Source organism: Alosa alosa, chromosome 21 (genome assembly GCF_017589495.1).
Source record: "Alosa alosa isolate M-15738 ecotype Scorff River chromosome 21, AALO_Geno_1.1, whole genome shotgun sequence".
NCBI classification, from domain to species: Eukaryota; Metazoa; Chordata; class Actinopteri; order Clupeiformes; family Clupeidae; genus Alosa; species Alosa alosa.
In genome coordinates, this window is record NC_063209.1 from 9,520,293 (window position 1) to 9,540,638 (window position 20,346).

Genomic DNA, 20,346 nt, shown 5'->3' on the forward strand with positions numbered 1-20,346 from the left:
TTTAGGTCTATGGTATGACAAGACGCTTACATGGGCAATTCATGTCCAAAAAGTAGTGGAAAAGTGTAAGAAGGTCTTAAATGGTATGCGTTGTTTGAGGGGAGTAGAGTGGGGTGCAAGCAGACCAGCTATGAAAACTATTTATATAGGATTAATGAGGTCAGTGTTGGATTATGGATGTTTTATACATGGGTCTGCTTCTGCAACTCAGTTAAGTAAACTGGATGCAATACAATATCAAGCTTTGAGATTATGTAGTGGGGCATATAAAACTACTCCTGTGGCTGCTATCCAGGTAGAGATGGGAGAGATGCCTCTTAAGCTAAGAAGAGAGCAGTTGGCCCTTGTTTACTGGGCAAACCTGAAGGGCCACAAAGATGACCATCCTTGTCAGAGGGTTCTAATGCCCTGCCAAGAGAAGGAAAAAAACAAAGCTCATGTTTTGGTTGGACAATAGGAAATGTTGCAAGAGAAATGGAAATTACAACACTAAGTGTAAGTCCAACAGTAGCATATTCAAGTGTTCCTCCATGGATGTTTAAAGAAGTAGCAATAGATTTAGCATTATTGGAAGAAAGGGAGATAACTATTAATAATTGTGCATTTGAAATATATGTCAGAGAAAAGTATGGAAATAATATTCATGTGTACACAGATGCATCAAAAATAAACAAGAGAGTAGGAGTTGCATATGCAATTCCTGAATTACAGTTGGTAAAGGCTAAGAGAGTTAGTGATGATCTTGCTGTATATACAGCTGAATTAATTGCAATATGGTTGGCGTTATTATGGGTGGAGGAGTATAGATCTAAAAGTGTAGCAATATGGTCTGACTCAAGTTCAGCTTTATTAAGTATAAGGAATGTACATTCTGAATCCAGGCAGGATATTATATATGAGATAGTGCATTTGGTAAATAGGTTAACCAATTCAGGAGTCAGCATCCTTCTGGGGTGGGTTCCAGCCCATGTAGGAGTAGTGGGGAATGGCAGACAAGTATGCTAAACAGGCAACAAAACAAGACAGTATAGGTATTCAGGTACAATATAGCAAAGCTGAAATTAAAAACATGATTAAAGCTAAGAATAAGGAAATATGGCAATATTTATGGGATAATGAAGTTACAGGCAGGCATCTGTATTCAATTCAAAAGAATGTAGGATGGAGTAGGAGTACCAGCAGAAACAAACAGGAGGAGGATATTGTGTCAAGAATGAGGTATGGGCATACAGGGTTGAACAGCACACTAGTTCTAATGAGAAAGCATGCTGATGGTTACTGTGAGTGTGGCATTCAAGAAACCGTAGAACATGTCAGTACAGTGTCCTAAATTCCAACAGGAACGACAGACACTTATAGAGCAGCTAGCACAAGAAAAAATAAGTCTGGACATAACAGATATACTGCAAAGAAATTCTGGGCAACAATGTTTTAGATGTGTTTTTCAATATTTGAAAACAACAGGTTTATTCCATAGAATTTAGAGGGATGTAGTATTCAGACCCACACTCCTATTCAGAAGGTGGCGGTAATGCACCTAAAAGCTGTTTACCAACCGCCAAAGAAAAAAATAATAATAATAAGAAGAAGAAGGCAGAGCCGGAAGTGTAACCGAGGAAGTAACCATCTTCACGGCAACATTGTATTTAGGTTGTGCGGTCTTGGCTTAGATGTGTTTTGAGAAGATCTACAAAGGCTAGAATTTAATATTAGGCTATTGCCTATAGTTTGGTCTTTGTAATGGGTGGATATGGCGTCATGGCGAGCGAGGAGTCATTGGATTATTCCGTGCACGAAGCATGGAATGAAGCGACAAATGTTTACCTTCTTGTTATTTTGGTCAGCTTCGGACTCTTGATGTATGCTAGGAAGTAAGACACAGTTCCTTTCCTTTTATTTGCTTCTATCGGTAGTAGATGGGTTTAATTGTTGCGATTAAGGTTAATGATTGGGTGTTTATATAGGCAATGTTTGTGGTTTTGCATGCGCGCTAACTTGTGGCGCACCTTCGTAACATACAACTGCTTGTCTGACTTGCTCATAGAAACAAGAGGAAGATCATGCGCATTTTTTCACTGCCCCCCACCGTCGGGGCAACACCAGAACCGAACTTTTACGACAGTTTGCAGAAAGTCAGGCTGCGACAACAGCTGGAGATGTACTCCTTGGGTAAGTTAAAATGTAAAACATTTTGGCCTAATGTAGGCTAGCAGGCAGCCTACCATTGATGCGACCAACCCACATCATCTCACACGACTAAGGACCGCCTTCTGAATTCATGTTGACATTTATTTTGTTTCCTTACAGCACGGAAATATGACCAAGCCCAACAGGCGCAGTCAGACAGTGTACAACTCTCCATGGAGTAAAAGCCAGTGGCCCTTGGCCATGCATCGCACCTCTCATTGCTTCTTCAGCTCATTTACTTCATAGTGACTACATCAACAACTTGTCACAGAAACAGTGAAAACTGACTGTAGCCAACTTCAGTGCCAGGGAGTCAGTGGATGCAGACCAATGTCTTGGACTGTGATGATAGTAGGCTACACACTCTTGGGACATTTGCAGGATTGGGTGATAACCTTTTTGAAAACGATAACTAGTATAAATATAAACTGCATCTGTTGTAACTTATTCCATAAGTAGAAAGTCATATTTGATTTAGATAGTCACTTAGATAGTGGGCTGGTGATGTGTAAGTCAAGTAATGAGAATTTGCCTCCCTCTAGTGGTGATGAGGATAATTGCTGCACAACATTACTCGCATTCCCATGGATCGCTTGCCAGTAGAACTGAATGCGTATTTTTGCTTCTCCTGACTTCTACATATAGGAAGGATTGGATGTTGGATAAAGTTAGTATAACATCTCACCTAAGAGGTGATCTTGTGAGTGCTCCGTGATTTTTGAAATAATAATAATAAAAGTATGTCTTGTCTTATATTGAAATTGTAATGCTGGGGACTTGGGCTGATTCTGTCCCCTTTTAGCTAAATAAAGTGTAAGATGTTATCTAGCAAGATATTATTACAGATTTTGGCTCCATGGGGATTCACTATGAGTAGCCAATAGTAGAACTTTTCTACCAGGCAAATGGATTGAAAGTCATGAATTGTTCTTTTGTGGGCAAGACCAAATTTTTTGCCAACTTTCATGATCAAGATGCATGGGAAGATTTTCATAGTGTGACCCAAGTGTCAGGAAATCAGTCTGATTTGTTCGAGGTGTGTGTCTCTCTGTTGGTAGGTTGGTCATAAGTGAGACAGAAAGCAATCTTGTGTATTGTCCTGATCTGTTCTCATCGATGATCAGTTTCTGCAGCAGAGTGTATTGATATAACCTCATTGTGCCAGTCACTTAAAATGTCTCAACGCAAACTGACATCCATGTGCCGGTGACAACTGGTGAAAATACGCCAGCAGCACCACAATGGATTTATACCTATAGTTAAACATAGGGCCATAATTTAATGGATTTATACCTATAGTTAAACATATGGCCATAATTTAATGGATTTATACCTATAGTTAAACATAGGGCCATAATTTAATGGATTTATACCTATAGTTAAACATATAGGGCCCTAATTTAAAAGGCAGTGCAAAGTCTGTCAACAAGCAATGTTCTCCCCGAGTGCCGCTGTTGTTGCAGGCAGCTCACTACGCCGGGATTAGTGTGTGCTTCACCTCACTGTGTGCTGAGTGTGTTTTATTAATTCACGGATTGGGATAAATGCAGAGACCAAATTTCCCTCACAGGATCAAAAGAGTAAATATACTTATAGCATTGAGCATGGGAATGGACGGATCACTTTCACGCTTAACGTCTTACCCATGGTGTTAAACGTCTTACCCATGGTGTTAAATCTGCAAATGTATTGTGCCTGGTTAGATTAACTGTAGACTTTGCCAAGACTGCACTTTCACTATCATTCAAATTAGGGCCCATAGCCCTATATTAACCTCATGAAAGCTTGCACAGAAATGGACAGTTGCTTATGAGATCACTGATGTCCTTGCCACAGGTTCAGACAGTCCAGAGACTTTTGCTTTTGTGTGTGTATGGGACTTTTCTTAATTTTTTTCAAAAGTTTTTTTTTTTTTTTACTCTTTAGGTGATTGACTTGTAGTTGATAATAAAATGCCCAGATGGTTTCTGTAATAACTTTACTTAAAATTAAACTTTTTTTTTGCTGAATTTCTTGAAAGGTTTTGAGTTTATTGCGTGTTCGGGGGAGCTGAAGTTAATGTGGATGCATTTGTTATCTTTGATTGGTGTTCATTTTAATCAAGATCTCGAAATGCAATGAGATAATGTGTTTACACATTTACACATCATTTCTCAGCAAGAGTAGGAAAAAAAGGTTTATCAAACACTCGCTGTCACTGACCTGCAAAGAAATAAGGATGTTGATTAAATTTGTTCCGGGGAAAGGAAATTGAATCTGTATTATGAAATTGCTTCCCGAAATAATAATGATAATATGAATAAAAGGAACAGCCAGACCACCAAAATAATAATAGTAAAGCAATTATGTTTTGAGCCTTTGCTGTTTTTTTTAAACACCTCCCCTTCCTCCATCCACCCTCCTGATCAGAAAAAGCAAAAAAACAACAACAAAAGGAAACCTCAATTATTTATTTTGTTTCCTCAATGTCACAATTCCCAGGAGGGGAAAGTTTCATAGTGATTTGGCAGAGTTGTGCATGGGAGGTGGCCTCCAGGGTTGGTTTGCTTTTTTTTTGCTTGTGTGTGTGTGTGTGTGTGTGTGTGTGTGTGTGCGTGTGTATTTGTATATTTTGCATCGGCTGAGGCGCACTGGAAGAATGATTAAAGAAGGTGACATTCTGCATGGAGGGGCCAGCACAAATACTATTCCTCTAATCTATCATAGAAATACATAATGCATTAGTCCACCACCAAAAAGCTCCAGCGCCCGGGTGCAACAGAGAGTGCCAGTCAAATTGGAGTGGACGTCCTTTGAAGGTGGTATTGTGGAGAAATGATTGCTTTCCTCTGCTGTAAAGTGGCCCTTTGATTAAATGCATCATGGGCCGGCACTGAGCCTGTTTCTGCCTCCAAGAACAATGTGTGTGTGTGTGAGTGAGAGAGAGAATCAGAATCAGAAGAGCAAAGTTTTTTGTGTGTGATGTTGCTCTTGAATGAGACCCCATTGTGTGTTTACAGTGACATGAGCTGCCTGTAGATGAGCTGCTTTTTGGTTGGCAGAATACAAGTGGAGTGGCATACTGGCAGGGTCTCAGGCAGCATGACTGGGTAGCATTACCGTGCCATATGTGTGTGGTGGGACCCCCGCCATCTCACTTCATAATGAGTAAAATGTTGAGTGATAAATGGTTATACAGTAGTTTATTATCAGGAGATTTACTGAATGCATTTGCTGAAGACATTACCGGGTGGTAATCAGTCTCCTGACTACACATTTGCAGTGTGGACAGTATGAGCACCATCCAACTATATGGTTTCTCGTTAGGGTCAAATGGAAAATGCTAAATCGCAATGAACATTAACCCAGTGTTATACATTACTCGTGTGCAGACTTCTGGTTATACAGTAATTCTAAGGGCTGCTTGCAAAAACGAATTAGAGGTGCAGTTTGTTTTCCTGACGGGGTCACTTCCCTTTATTTCACCTCGTCCCACACACCTAGATCATAAAAGATGAATCAATTACAACACCCTCGGCACCCCGTAACACACAATCAATCATCAAATATCACCAACATCGCAAAAACATGCAACCTTTTACAAGCTCTGCCCCCATTCACATTTGCATTAGTAAAAGAGGTAATTATACAACACTGGCCTTAATTACATTAGGCGTGTCACAATTAATCTAATAATCAAATAATTAATTTACTCATTACTGATTGATTAATATTTAACCAGTGAAATCCCATTGAGATGCAGTATTCATGCAAACATTAATCAATACTTGAGCCAAAGTCAATTGCTTAATTACCAATGACTTAATGAGATCATTAAGAGGAGGCAAAAAGTTTTTTTTTCTTTTGTGGAGAGTTCTTTGGGGTTTTCTTCATGCTGTACCCAAAAAAGTGGAGGGTAAATGCTCTTGCCAGCAGAGGCTGAAAGACAGAGACAGAGAGCCCTGGGAAGACTACAGCAGTGAATTAAAAGGAGAATATGGATGAGGACGACGAGACAGGGGGGGGGAGGGTGGGGGGGGCAGTGATACAAGAGAATGAGAGGTTAATACTCGCCCTAAATTAAAGAAGGTCCAAGTTGACCCTCATTAATCTTATCCTAAAGATCCACCTTTTTGAGAAAAATACAATTCCTTTCCCCTCAGTAACCTTGCAGTGTTCCTAAGGAACTACTGTAGTAAATGCTGGGAATGAGTATGCAGATGTTCATGGCACTTTGTGTGGTTTTGATTTGGAGGATTTGGTGGAGGATCCCCTTGAAAGCCACACACAGACTTCTGCCAACTGCTATGAGAGGGGGGCCGACTGAAATGATAGAGAGGAGCTTTTTTGGACACTGTAACCTGATAATTTGTGTTGCTGAGTTCACACTCAGTTCAGTATATCAGATATGGGCAAGACGAAGACAGGTTACACTTCTTTATTCACAACCAATAGCCAGACAAGCCAACACTCAGTAAGTATAAGTATACAGTACGTATGTATACTCTTTTGATCCTGTGAGGGAAATTTGGTCTGGTGCATTTATCCCAATCCGTGAATTAGTGAAACACACTCAGCACACAGTGAACACACAGTGAGGTGAAGCACACACTAATCTCGACGCAGTGAGCTGTGGAGCAGTGAGGGGTTAGGTGTCTTGGTTGGGGTTCAAACCGGCAACCCTCTGGCTACAAGTACGAAGCCCTAACCAGTAGGCCACGGCTGCCCCAGTAGCCTACCGCACGTTCACTCTCCCCAAACTAATCTTCTGCCCAAATCCGTCCAGCAGGGAAACCACTCCCCACAGAACCAAAACACTCAACAATCCAATGTATGTGGGACTACAATCCCAATATGTTAATCATTCTTACATTAGCAGAATAATGGGGTAAGACTCAATGATGCAATCATTGTTAAACACAATAATAATAATGAAATCCTTGTTTAGAGACAGTAGAGAGCACTCAGCATCTCAGCATGGCACTTAGCATCTGGTATGAGTGGTGGCTTGAGGGAGGTAGAAAGTGGTGTTTCTGTTCTTCTTGACCAGTGGAAGTCTCTTTATGGTACAGAACAAGGAACTCTAAGATATACGACAATGTGAATTAATACTTGTGAAAGTTAAGCAGTAACAATGGCGGTTAGCGAGGGAGCGGAGGGCATCGGCATTGGCACTAGCCGGGCCCTTCCCCAGACGCGCTCATCTGTCATCAACTCATCACGGCACACGTCCCACATGGCTGCGCCGCGACCGCATCACCCACAAAGTCACTGCCGCAGCATTTCCCCCCAGCCTCCAATCCATATCTGTCAAATACACCACAGGCATGTGTCTTCCTGGAGGGAGGGGTGGGCTGATGTGGGGGGGGTGTTTGAACAAAAATATTACTGGCACACCTCAGTGGTTTTTTAATATTGTTTCAGAAGGTGTAATTAAAAAGGGCTTATCGTTTGGTCGGGGGCGACCTCGGTAATGAACTGTCTGCAGTCACGCAGAAAGCCATTAATACACAAAAAAACCCCTGTGTGTACAATGGGAAAGAGAGAGACGAGGAGGGGTGTGTGTGTGTGTGTGTGTGTGGGGGGGAATTATGTGGAAAAGTGAGAAAATCAAGCTAGAGAAGCAGCAGAGGACAAGAAGTGAATGAAAACAAGAGGTGTGAACTTAGGCTAATTTTGTCTGTAGCTAACTTAGGCTAATGTGATCTATGCAGCTAGTGCCATTAATGCCCTCTGGTACTATAGATGATACCCATAGAATTCCACAGATCTCCCCTCCATCTCCCCATCCCTATCACTGCCCCTCTCTCTCTATCTCTCTACCACCCTTCTCTCTCTTTCTCTCACTCTTTCTCCTCTCTCTGGTGAAGAGGTGCTGGAATGTTAAGGTCATTTAATTCTTCTGCGTTCATTATCTACATTTTTACAGGGTGATTATATGAGGACTGAGAGGAGGTGGAGGATGAAGGGAACGAGGGAATGAATGTGGTGAGGAGGAGGAGGAGGAGGAGTGGGCAGAGGGAAAAAAGTGATGCTGATAACTTAATGTAATCTTATGGCGGCGAAACAGCCCCATACATCACGGCGAGTAGTTAATGAAATACTGAATCTGTCTCATTTACTTGCGAGCCAAAGGGAAGATTGCATTTCATACGCTCTCCTCTCTCTCTCACTCTTTCTCATTCTCTCCCCCTCTCTCACTCTCTTTATACACTCTATCTCACTCACTCATCTCTCTCATCCTCTCCTTATGTTCCAATATGTGGGCTATATGTTTGGACCTGAACCACAGACATGTCTGTTACCCTCTCTCCCGCACTTAAGCAGGTCTATTCCTCTCTCTCTCTCCTCTCACACTCTCTCAATCTTCTTTCCTCTCCCTACCACTCCTCCTTCTTCCATTCTCCCTCTCTCTTTCTCTCTCTCTCTCTCTCTCTCTCTCTCTCTCTCTCTCTCTCTCTCTTAGTCGCCCCAGTTGTTAGCTTATCATGTGTTTGCTGAAGATATGAAGGGAATAGCATGGCGAGGCTTTTCATAATTCACCTAATCAGACCCGGGCACAAATCTCATTCTCATCCTATTTGCTGAGAGGCCTGAGAGGAATAAGGAGGTTGGGGGTCGTTTTCTTCCTCTCCCTTTCTACCTCACTGTGTGTGTGTGTGTGTTTTCTTTCTTTTGAGTGTGTGTGTGTGTGTGTGTGTGTGTGTGTGTGTCTGTGTTTTCTTTCTTTTGTGTGTGTGTGTGTGTGTGTGTGTGTGTTTTTCTTTCTTTTGAGTGTGTGTGTGTGTGTGTGTGTGTGTGTCTGTGTTTTCTTTCTTTTTGTGTGTGTGTGTGTGTGTGTTTTCTGTCTTTTGTGTGTCTGTGTGTATGTGTGTGTATCTCTGTGTTTGTTAATGTGCATGTGTATACAATAGAGACAGAGAATGAAAGTGAAATAGACAGAAAAAGAGAGAGAGAGATTATGAGTTATTAGGATAAGAGAGGAGCAGCATGACTGGCAGGAGGAGGGGAGGAGTGGTATTGTATACCACTGCATGTGAAAGGATTGTGCTGGTGGGGCAAACTGCTTTATGCATCAGGCATGTGAAGTAAGCTAATGCTTCAGGTGCACCCACTCAATCACAACATGCTTGGTTTCCAGCGATTCGTGCAATTTGCCTATTTGTGAGTGTGTGTGTGTGTGTGTGTATGTCTGTCTATGTGAGTGAGTGTACTTACGTGTGTTGTCATTACTCCTTGCATAAACACACACACACACCTTCCCTTCTACTGCATTTCCTTTGCAAGGCTTCACAGATCATAGCCAGACCTCTGCTCCCTCCGTTCAATTATACCCAAGAATAAGTGGAGTCACCTTCCATTACTCACAATGTGCAGGAATATACCACACACACACACACACACACACCTTTCCTTATGTCTATGCACCGCAACATGTGAATGCAGGAAAGCGTCTTGCCTGAGGCTGCCCTGCCCTTCCGAATCCGACATCTGCTTTGTGTTCTTAAACTGCGCCGCCACCTTTATGAAACACAAACACGACACAATTGAAAAAAAAAAGAAATGTCCCGGCGGCTCATCATTATGTTTTGTATTAAAGAGACGATCCGCTCAGTGCATAGCTATTCAGCAAAGAAAAAAAATATTTGAAAAATAATGTTTCTCACCTCTATAAAGGCATTCAATTATGACTTTGTTTTTTTTTAAAGGGGGGGGGGGGGGGGGTGAGCCCTGGGCAATCACTTACTCTCTCAACTGCTAGAGACTGACCCCAAATTGCTTTCTTTACTTGGCTAGTTCAAACCGAAATGCACTTTTAAAAAGACTATTCTTAGGGTAGATGGTAAGTGAACAGAAGGCTCTTCCATTGGTCGGGTTGTCAAAGGCACCTTGAGTACAGTAGCAGCAACCCAACCCCCCACCAACACATACACACCCTTAAACCCGCCCAAGTCTAAACTCTCAGGTGAAATGAACATAGGTTTCCTGACTGACAGTATCATTTTTTTCCTGCTCAAGACACTATGATTACAATCAGACAAACCAAGTGACAGTGTGTGTTTTTTTTCATGCCTGGTATTAAAGTTGGAAGAAAGTACAGACTTTTAATTTATTTATTTATTTATTTATTTATTTATTTATTTATTTTTGGGCCCTCATCCAGATGAAAGCAGAACCCGTGAGCAATGAAACCCATTTCTCTTAGTTTTTTTTTTTTACATTTTTATGATAACTCGGGGGATGAACAATAAAAAGAAGCGCCGTTCCTTAAGACGACAGTTAAGAAGCCCTCTTCTCCCTATGAATACTAAAGAGGAGGAGGTGCGAGGTCCTTAAAACTGAAGGGGTGGGGGAAGTGGTGGGGGGGGGTTATATTGAGAAAGACAGGACCATTAGAGGAAGCTCATTAAAGCGTTTGTGAATTAACACACCACCATTATTCTTCACTGCCGCCCACTTCATTAAAACGAGCACTCTGGACGGTGAGCTCCATGGCGGCGAGCTTCCTTTCGCGAAAAAAAGATAGACGGACGCGCACATCGTAATTATTCCGTAACAAGAAAAGAGGACGGTGAGGATAAACGAAGACTTGCGCTCGGCTCAGACGGGCCACATCACGCGTGGACATTGACGAACGCTGTGCTAACGCCGGCCTGGAAGGTCATCGGTGATCGTCTGGGTGATAAGCTGAATTGCATTCTTTTCTTCAAATGTAAACAAACCTTTGTTCATCTTCTTCGGATGAGCAAAGGCATTTCCCACTCTCCCATATTCTCTCTTTTCAGGCCTTTTGTTTCAGCACTGATTCAAATCCTTGTGGCACAGACTCCAGTTTTTTCACAGCAGCAAAGGCTTGGCACTCTTCCCCAAATAAATATTCTCCCCAAACATCTCTGAGCTCATGAGAATTAAGAGAGTGGCCGTGGTTAGTTTATCCTCCACCACTCAGACTGATGGTGCTTCTTCACAGTCTCTTTCATTTGCGGGAGAGTTATGAGGTAATATCCAGACTCATTAGTTATCTCCTTTCAAAGCCCATTGCTGCTAGACCCTCAGCTAGACCTCCTTACTTCTAGCTTCGTTTTACTGACTCGAGTCACCACCACCACCGCTGTCTCTGCTGCCTTCGGCGCCTCAGCATAGCGAATCAAATCAATGTGATCTTTCGCTAATGAAGTTCACGCCCCTCCGGCTGCTATGACCTTGGTTGACCTGCCCGAAGACAGCCTCACTCATCCAAGCGTGCTGATTGGCTCAAAGTGGCAGGTCAGAGACTGACTCAGCAATAAAAAATAATAATAAATAAAACACGCCTTCTGTGGTGTGCATCTGTGTTCTCGCTGCCAGTAGGAGTGTGTGTGTGTGTGTGTGTGTGTGTGTGTGTGTGTGTGTGTGTGTGTGTGTGTGTGTGGGGTTCTGAAGGTTTTTACACAGGAAGATCTTTGTGTGTGTGTGTGTGTGTATTCATCTTTTGGCAAAGAAAACCATGACTTTGAAACTCTTGCTAGTGGTGGACACAGCGAGTACCTTTCTGTGTGTTTGTTTGTGTGTGTCTGTGTCTGTGTGTCTGTGAGCAGTGGGAGAGCATGTATCCTTAGGTCATCAGATTCAAAGAGCATGCACAACACACTTCACCCTCATCTAGTTGCTTAGTGATTGTGTTCCACAGTGGCACTGGGAAAGTAGGAGTACTAGTGCAATTTATCTGTGTCTCGTAGAACCCAACATCTGACATTCTTTCACATTATCTCCACAACTAGTTCTCATAGTTGTGCTCATTCTTTTGTGGATAACAGGTCCTCATATTCATGTATCCACTGTGTTTATCTCTATGCATTTCTTTCTCTCTTCTCAGTGTACCTGTTTCTCCTTATCTGTGTCTTTCCTCCCCCTCCTTTCTCTCTCTCTCTCTCTCACACACACACACACACACACACACACACACACACACACACACACACATATATACCCGTTTATCCTCAGTTCTTACATTCGTTTTTAGCTCTGAAGCCCTCTCTGAAGTCACACAGCCCTTTGCCTCACCACTAAAACCCCGGCCCTCAATACCCAGCACGAACATCTTCAGGGAGACATTTCACCCACACATCTCTCCTTTCCTCTTCATCCCTTTGTTCCTCATTCATTTCTTCCTCTCCCTCATCCCTCCTTCCTACACAGTTGCCCTCCAGGCTCTCCGTAGCTGCTCCTTCTCCGGGGAGTGAACCGCTATAAAGACCCATGTGCTCCTTTTCACCGGCAAATAAGCTATCCCCACTCACTGGATTACCTGTGACTCCCCTGAGCCAGGCTTGCCAGTAGAGACCTGATATAGTCAATCGTCAAAAAAAGGGCCGGAGTCTATTAAATGTGATAGATCCAGACAAGATTAATCCAGCCAGAAAAATGGATTGGGTTACCCATGGGTTTTGGAAGGGAGCGGTGGGGAGCAAGAGTGGGTTTGGTAGTGAAAGCTTTATATTCTGGTGACCTTTTAGTGTGTCAAATGTCCGTATTGTCACCAATGGGTTCCAAAGATTAGTGATTCTCTCCTCTCGAGCGAGCTCTTTCCCTAGCCCTGCATTCCCTGAGTGAATTTTGACCCCATTGTTGAGGAGCACCGAACTCACACTAGAAAGGATGGACAGATTTAAGTAGTACTTCAGTTACCGATACAGCACATTGCCTACATTTCAAAGGAACTCGTCACACCTTCTGTAATGTGCAGTGGTAATGTATTTCCATTTGTGAAAAGGATGGTCTGGCTGCTGCAAAAGTACTTTTAACATCTTCTTCAAGAGAAATGTTAAAAGTACTGTTATTGTTCAATTTTAAGGCTCTTCAAGGTAGTAAGGTGTAGGTAGTCATTTTCAAGGTAGTTAAATGGCCTCACTGAGACCACAGTTTTTTTGTGAAAATGAAGTGCAGTGCACACCTTTTCATTATTTTAACTCTGGTCAACTACCATCCAAACATGGTAAAGAAAAACACTGGAGTGGATCTTCACTGTTTCCCTCTCACTGCATTTCCCGACTCCAACTCAGATGAACTCACTTATTTACTGTTTACTGCAAATGCACAGCGCCCTGTCAGTCAAGATGTCGTTTCCATGGCAACGCAGCTTCAAGTCGGGCACAGGGAGGATGATGTGCAACCATGGTTGGAATAGTAAATGGAACATGCGAGGGACAGGGGGCTTCTTTTGGTAGCACCAAGTACAGCCCAAACAGTACAGGGTAAGTACTAGGTGAGTAAGGCATAACACAAGTATTAAAGTATATAATTACAGAAGCGACTGGATGATTGGCAAATACTTTACAAATCCTTTAGGATACTAGTGCTACGAATCTATAGGTTTGGAAGAATGTGTACATTTATGTACAGCAAATGTAGGCCTACATACATTGTTTCTTGACTGCTGATGCGGTTTATTGTCAGTTAAACTTTAGACAAAGTAAGAAGTAACAATTAGGAATCCCTGATCGATGTGTTTCGTTAGTTGGAAATGTTTCCTAATCAGGAGAGGCCATATTCTCTTCACAAAGTGAGTGAGTCTGGTTTAACCAGGCTAGAATTAGCCAGCAATGACTACTAAATTCTATTATCATACATTTTACTTATACTCTTTACATAATTCTTCTTATGCCATATTACAGGTACCAGGTATTTTGCCTGTAATCCATGAGCTGTCATTAAAGGTGTTACTCTTCTTTTTAATAAGACCTAAGGAGAGTTTGCCCCCCCCTCTCACTCACACACACACACACACATACACACACACACACACACACACACACACACACACAATTACTCCCTCTCGCATGCTCTCTCTTTCAGTGTTTGTCTTACCCTTTTGTACAGATACACAATGTTCTTTTGGTACAGGGACATAATTGACTTAGCTTTTGGGAATGTGAGGGTTGGGTGGGTAGGGGGTGATGAGACTGGCAGAGGAGCAGCAGTCGACTGGAGACAAAGCCTCCATTATGGACCACTAAAAAGCCTTGCCCCGAGGAGTTGCCATTATGCCCACCTAAACACACACATTCACACACACACACACACACACACACACACACACACACACACACTGCTCTCAACGGTCCATGAGTCAGCCACTGTCTCACCTCCACAATTCACAAAGAATGGACAGATGTGAATTCAGCCTTCAGTCTCTCTCATTTCCTTTCTTTCTCTCTCTGTCTCTCTATCTCTTTTTCATTCTGTCTCTGTCTTCCTTTTCTTCTTCTTCTCCTTAATTCTCTTCTCTCTCTCTCTGCCACACACTCTCTCTATGCGGCAGTCAGCCTATCAAGTTTAACCTTGGTTAGTTCCAGTAAGTCTTGCAGGTAGATCTGACAAGAAAATCGTCAAAAAATGCATTGTCCCAAACTCCCCTCTCCCCTCAGCTTTTCTCTAAAGGCTCTTTTCCCTCCTAAACCCAACACTCAGACCCAGCATTACCTAAAGCCCTACACACCTAGCCGGCGACATGACTGCGATTTATGGCAGGTAACAGGCAAAATTGAATAGAATCTATTGAAGTGAATGGGGCAACGCACTCAGCAAGTGGAACGACGGGACAGCCGTCGCCATCGCATCGCTCTAATTGGCCCCTTTCTATTTTTCAGGACGATTTTGATACATCATAAATAGAAAACAGCTGTCTGGTCAGTGTGTCTCCACTGAATCGATGGGTGATCACGTTGCCAGTATTGTGTGTAGTAAAGCGATGAACAGAATTCCACCGTCGCATTTGACTGTCGCATCGCTGGCTGTGTGTGATAGCCTTAACATGTGCTTCCTTAGGCCACAGATATGGAACTTTTTATAAGGCCTTTCTCTCTCTCTCTCTCTCTCTCTCTCTCTCTCTCTCTCTCTCTCTCTCTGTGTGCAGTACCCAAAGAAACGTGTTCCACTGCGGCCAATATTGTTGGATTTATGTCATATTCAACGCTAACGGACAGCTACTTGAATTAAGCTCATTGCATTGGTGCTCATTTCAGAATTTCATTGCATTGGTGCTAATTTCAGATCAATTCACTTACAGTAACTCCTAACTCCACTTAACTTATTTTTGTAGGCCATGTAAAGAGAGAATCTGCCCAGTGTCCAGTGTGTTATGAGTTTGCTGGTCGGGAATGAATGGAGATGTGTGTGTGTGTGTGTGTGTGTGTGTGTGTGTGTGTGTGTGTGTGTGTGTGTGTGTGTGTGTGTGTAGATCATATAGACTAAAGAGAACTCTTTGGGAGCAGGTGTGCAGAATAACGTTGTAAGCGATTCTTGTTTTTTTAGTGCTGAGTTTGAGGAAATGGCAATCACCTGAAAAATGATTACACTTTCATTATAGGCTTCCTAAAATTCCCGTAGCAGGTTTTCTAGTTGCCCCCAGAGGACTTGAATGTTCTTAGAAAGTACTGTTCATGCAGATCTTTTTTATCCAAAATCTAGGCTAGTGTTCTCTCCTATGGAGGCTCTGCTTTATCGGAAAACCACTGGCGTGTCTTGTGGGTTGGTGCATGTAGAAGATGAACAACCTGCTGTTGAGCACTGTGTCCTCTGCAAAAGGGAGTTGACCTGTGCTTTTACAAAATATTTATTAGTGGCTTTTAGATATAATTGCCTTGTTCTTTCATCCATACACATTAAAGTCTTAGTCAAGCATAGAAAACATCGGACACCACCATCAGCAGCGATTCGATTGCATTGTCTTTATTGTCCCCAGGGGGCAACAGGGGGCAACAGTGCACACATTACACAATAAATAGAACATTAAATAACAAATAAAGGATATCAATACAGATATACAAAAACTGCCATCCTATTGAAATGACAAAATTGCAATGAGAGATGAGATAATAAGGTATTCTGCGTACGATATACCTCATCCCAGGGGGCAGAAGGTTCTGGAACAGAGCTGGCTACATTCTGCCGCTCCTGAGTGGCGGTTTGGACCAGACCAATTCCAAGATATGCTGATGTCTGGGGCGACAGTGGGCAATGACACAAAGTAAAGTCAGCCAGAGATCTCAAGACTATGGTTCCTAAATGGCACCAGTGGTCTATGAGCCATTTAGGATCTTACCCAATGGACTCCAGTCTACATGTATGAATGCATTTGGGGCTGGTCTTCAATACATTGGTGGGGAGAGGAGGTCTGACGTTCTCATTTAGTCCAGGGCTATGCTCATTCCATGTACAGTATGGGCAAACTGACCCTTAATGTGTACATGCACAAGACATTTTTGAAAAACAGCTGAATTATTTTCTTCAAAGAGGGGTCACAAAAGGGAAGAGAATATGCAAAACCCACACAAGTCACAGGCAAGGGAAGGGAATGGGCTTTCTTATAGACCCTACCTTAGAATACAACTTCCACCCCATACACACAATCCTTTTTAGCCAGCGATTTACATTAGGGCATGCATAAGAGTGCACTAATTATCAAATGGGATGTTGTTTTTGTGACTTTAGGCAGCACACTATCTTTCAGTCACACATACACACACGCAGCAGAAACGTACACACACACACACACACACACACACACACACACACACACACACACACACACACAGCCGCATTAAGGTCTTACATGATCACGGGTAGCAGATGACCCCTTGCTCCATCATCTCTGCCAAGCATGCTGCCATGACAACAGAAGGAGGCTGGCACCCATGTCCTCTCCAGCGCTCCTATCATTAATGGCGTGCGCTGTGACTGGCTGAAGACTGGCCACTAATGCTCTGACCCACCGCTGATTGTCCCTGCGCAGAGCGGAGAAAGCCGAGTCCACTCAATGGCCCTTCCTCCTCGGGGGGGCATTCTGAGAGTGTAGGGGCTGATGAGTGCAGACGCTGCTGAGGATAGTGTGTTTGGTTGCAGTACCAATATCGGCCTGTGAGGGGTGCTGTGACACTAGTTAAAAAGGACCAAAGGCTCTGACAGTGCATGAGTTCTCTGCTTGACAGCGCTGTTGCACACATTTGAGCACAGCACCGGCTATCCACACACGCATCAATCACATGTGAGGCTGAGTGCACATGCATGCTGCTGTTATAATGCATTGGCTGGACTACAGCGATTCACCACATAACTGGACCAAACTGTTCTCAAGATTTTCATTCAGGCGCCTTTTATCTAAAACGACTTACTGTTCAGTGCAGTGACATATTTTACACATAGTCCTCTATGCCAAAACAGAAGAGGGATGTTACCCAACTAGCCCATTTGGTATCCACAAGCACTCAGTGTTCATGGTACTGTATGTGTGATGTATAGCATGTGTTTGTGATAACCATAATAGTCTTACTGTTAACACTGAGAGGTGATTAGAGTATAGTGATGTTTATTGTATGTGCTTTGGGTGCCTTGATAAAGCCCTATGGAAATACAATGTGTTGTTGTTGTTGTTTTAAAATAAAATACCCACAGATTTATAGAAGGTGAATGTAAGGACAAAAACATAGAAGGACACTGAATAAACATGATGAACACAGAAGAAACCAACAGCGGATTCCAACACCAGAGACACACAGAGGCAAAGAAACCAAACCAATCGGGTCTAAAACCAACTCTGCGGGAATGTGTGAGTCTTGGGTCTAAAACCAACTTGTGTGTGTGTGTGTGTGTGTGTGTGTGTGTGTGTGTGTGTGTGTGTGTGTGTGTGTGTGTGTGTGTGTGTGTGTCCCACAGGCCATTTGTGCTTTTATCACTCCATGTTATCTCACGGGCAGAGGTTAAACACACCACTGCACCAGTGTGTGTGTGTGTTTGTCTGTGTGTTTGATGAGTGTGTGTGTGTGTTTATGTGTTTGTGTGAACTCTTCTCTTTGGCTTTATCCTTCTGTTTGATCTTCTGTTGCTGCCAAACTCCTTGTGTTCATTACCCTTCTGTAGTGTTTGAGCCTCTTCTCTCTCATTCTTTCTCTCTCTCTCTCTCTCTCTCTCTCTCTCTCTCTTATCTCTCAATCAGTTGGGCCCACACAATCAGGGACCCAATCTTCGCCACCTAAGCTTGATGGTGTTGTGCGACAGATTGAACTAACTGCAGGTAAAGACACTTGACTGAAACTCACATGTGTTCTTTTTCGCACGTGTGTGGTTGTCACGGCTGCCGAATGCCACGGTTCCCAGGAACATGCAGTCTGGTCCAGACAGAGGCACTGAAGCAGGCGAGTGCCTCTCCACACAAGTTCACTGATTTTGGCCGACATCGGCTGGGTTGAAATTCAACTGGCATACTTGTTGCCTCATGTAGTGCTCCCACTTCTAACCTCTCAATGGAAACGTTGATCAAATAGCCACACCCCTTACCTACATGGCAGAACATCTCCAACAATCAATGTCCGTCAGTCAGTTTGTCACTTTAAAATGCTTTTCTTTTCCCATCATGATTTCTGTGCAAGCAGCATCAGCAGTTTTAATATATGAGGTTAAAAGGTAAAATGATAAAGATAATGGTGAGATCTACACAGGGAGGATCCTCCATCATCTTTCTCCCGAGTGATAGCTTGGTTTGAATGGCCACACCGACACCATGGGGCGACTTATGAGTTCAGAAAATAACAAGCTCTTTTCAATTTGTTTAAGTAGGCTAATCCCCCAAGTGAGACTAACAAACGTCCGATGTGGCAAACGGTAATTTTGGCTATCCATAAATTGATTTCAGGATTTATTTTTTATGAATAACAACTTGTATATTCGGAAAGATTCATTCTCACCCGTGCTTTCCTAATAATGTATTCTAGTTCGGGTGCATCCCTAGTGTGTGTGTGTGTGTGTGTGTGTGTGTGTGTGTGTGTGTGTGTGTGTGTGTGTGTGTGTGTGTGTGTGTGTGTGTGTGTGTGTGTGTGTGTGTGTGTGTGTGTGTGTTTGTATTTTTTAAAGCATGAGGCAGTACCTGCACAGTAGCACAACAATAGAACAGTCAGGTGCATAGAGGATGAAATGCCACCATAGGTAAACACCAGCTGTAATCCCCGTATGACATTTGCAGTAGTGTACCTGTTCCTGACCACCATGGCTACACTATCCCATCAGGGCGGAATTTTCTTTCCACAGTAGAACTCGGCATGGAAAACACCTCCTTGTGTCAGCCATCTGTGCCGATTGCCAGGCAACTGCTGTTTGTGCTTTCCCTTACTTCCTTCTCTCTGTTTCTCCGCAAACGCAAGCCTTCCCTCCCAGCTCTCAAAAAGCTCTTTGACGTCCTTCATGGCAAGTCGAGGACTCGTGGCTATTTTCATTCCTGCGAAGGCACGCTAAGGCATCCATGCAGTAGTCAAGCTGAAGTGGTTTCACGAGACCAGTGATTATCGGGTGTTGTCAGATTTGAACTGTTTGCTTTACACCATTCAATAATTAATCAGGCTATTTTTTTTTGTGCTCTGGTGTTAAGAGTGCAATTAGTGTTTCGGATGTGAATGAGACGTTGGGTAAAAGCAATAGCAATGCTTCACAAATGGAGCAGGCTCTTGACCTTCCTAAAACTGATGATGATGATGATGAAGATGGAATGGAACCCTTAAGTGGTCATTAATCGCTCAAAGCGCTTTTGAAAGATTCCTCTTACTTTTCCCCACAGTACATTTCAAAATGCTATTGCCCTCCCCAGACCCCTCAACACGCACACACACACACACACACACACACACACACACAATAATAATGTCCATTATGTTCTATGGGGGCCCTGGTCAGCCCCTTCCTCCTCACGGCACTCTTGGCCCTCCCCTACTCTGCTGCTCATCAAGTTTGCAGTGTCATCAATACATCTTGGTCTCTCTCTCTCTCTCTCTCTCTCTCTCTCTCTCTCTTTCTGTTTCGCTCTCTTTCTTTTTTTCTTTCTTTCTCTTTGTTCTCCTTTCCAGGTGGATTGGTTATCGAGCAGTGGTGATGGGGCAGGGGATGAGTAGTAGTGGGGGTCAAGCGCACACCGGGGCAAAGGTCATTCATGGGTCACCATAGTGTCAAAGCTAGTCAAGTGTGGTGTCTGTATTCTGTATATGTGTGTGTTTGTGTGTGTGAGTCTGTGTTTGTATGTGTGCATGTGTGGGTGGGAGAGAGAGTCTCATTCACACTCCAAGGCAAACCTGCATGTGTGTTTGTTTGTGCGCATGCATGTGAGTGTGTGTGTGTGTGTGTGTGTGTGTGTGTGTGTGTGAGAGAGAGAGAGAGAGA

At 43.2% G+C, this 20,346-nt stretch overlaps 1 protein-coding gene across 1 annotated transcript; it reads left to right on the plus strand.

The window, feature by feature from the left end:
* The first annotated feature begins 1,594 nt into the window (after nucleotides 1-1,594).
* On the plus strand, nucleotides 1,595-2,954 carry smim19 (small integral membrane protein 19). Its single transcript, XM_048230622.1, has 3 exons — nucleotides 1,595-1,871; nucleotides 2,045-2,169; nucleotides 2,308-2,954. The coding sequence occupies exons 1-3, from the start codon at nucleotides 1,741-1,743 to the stop codon at nucleotides 2,367-2,369; spliced, it is 318 nt and encodes a 105-aa protein (XP_048086579.1). The 5' UTR covers nucleotides 1,595-1,740; the 3' UTR covers nucleotides 2,370-2,954.
* The last annotated feature ends 17,392 nt before the right edge of the window (nucleotides 2,955-20,346 follow it).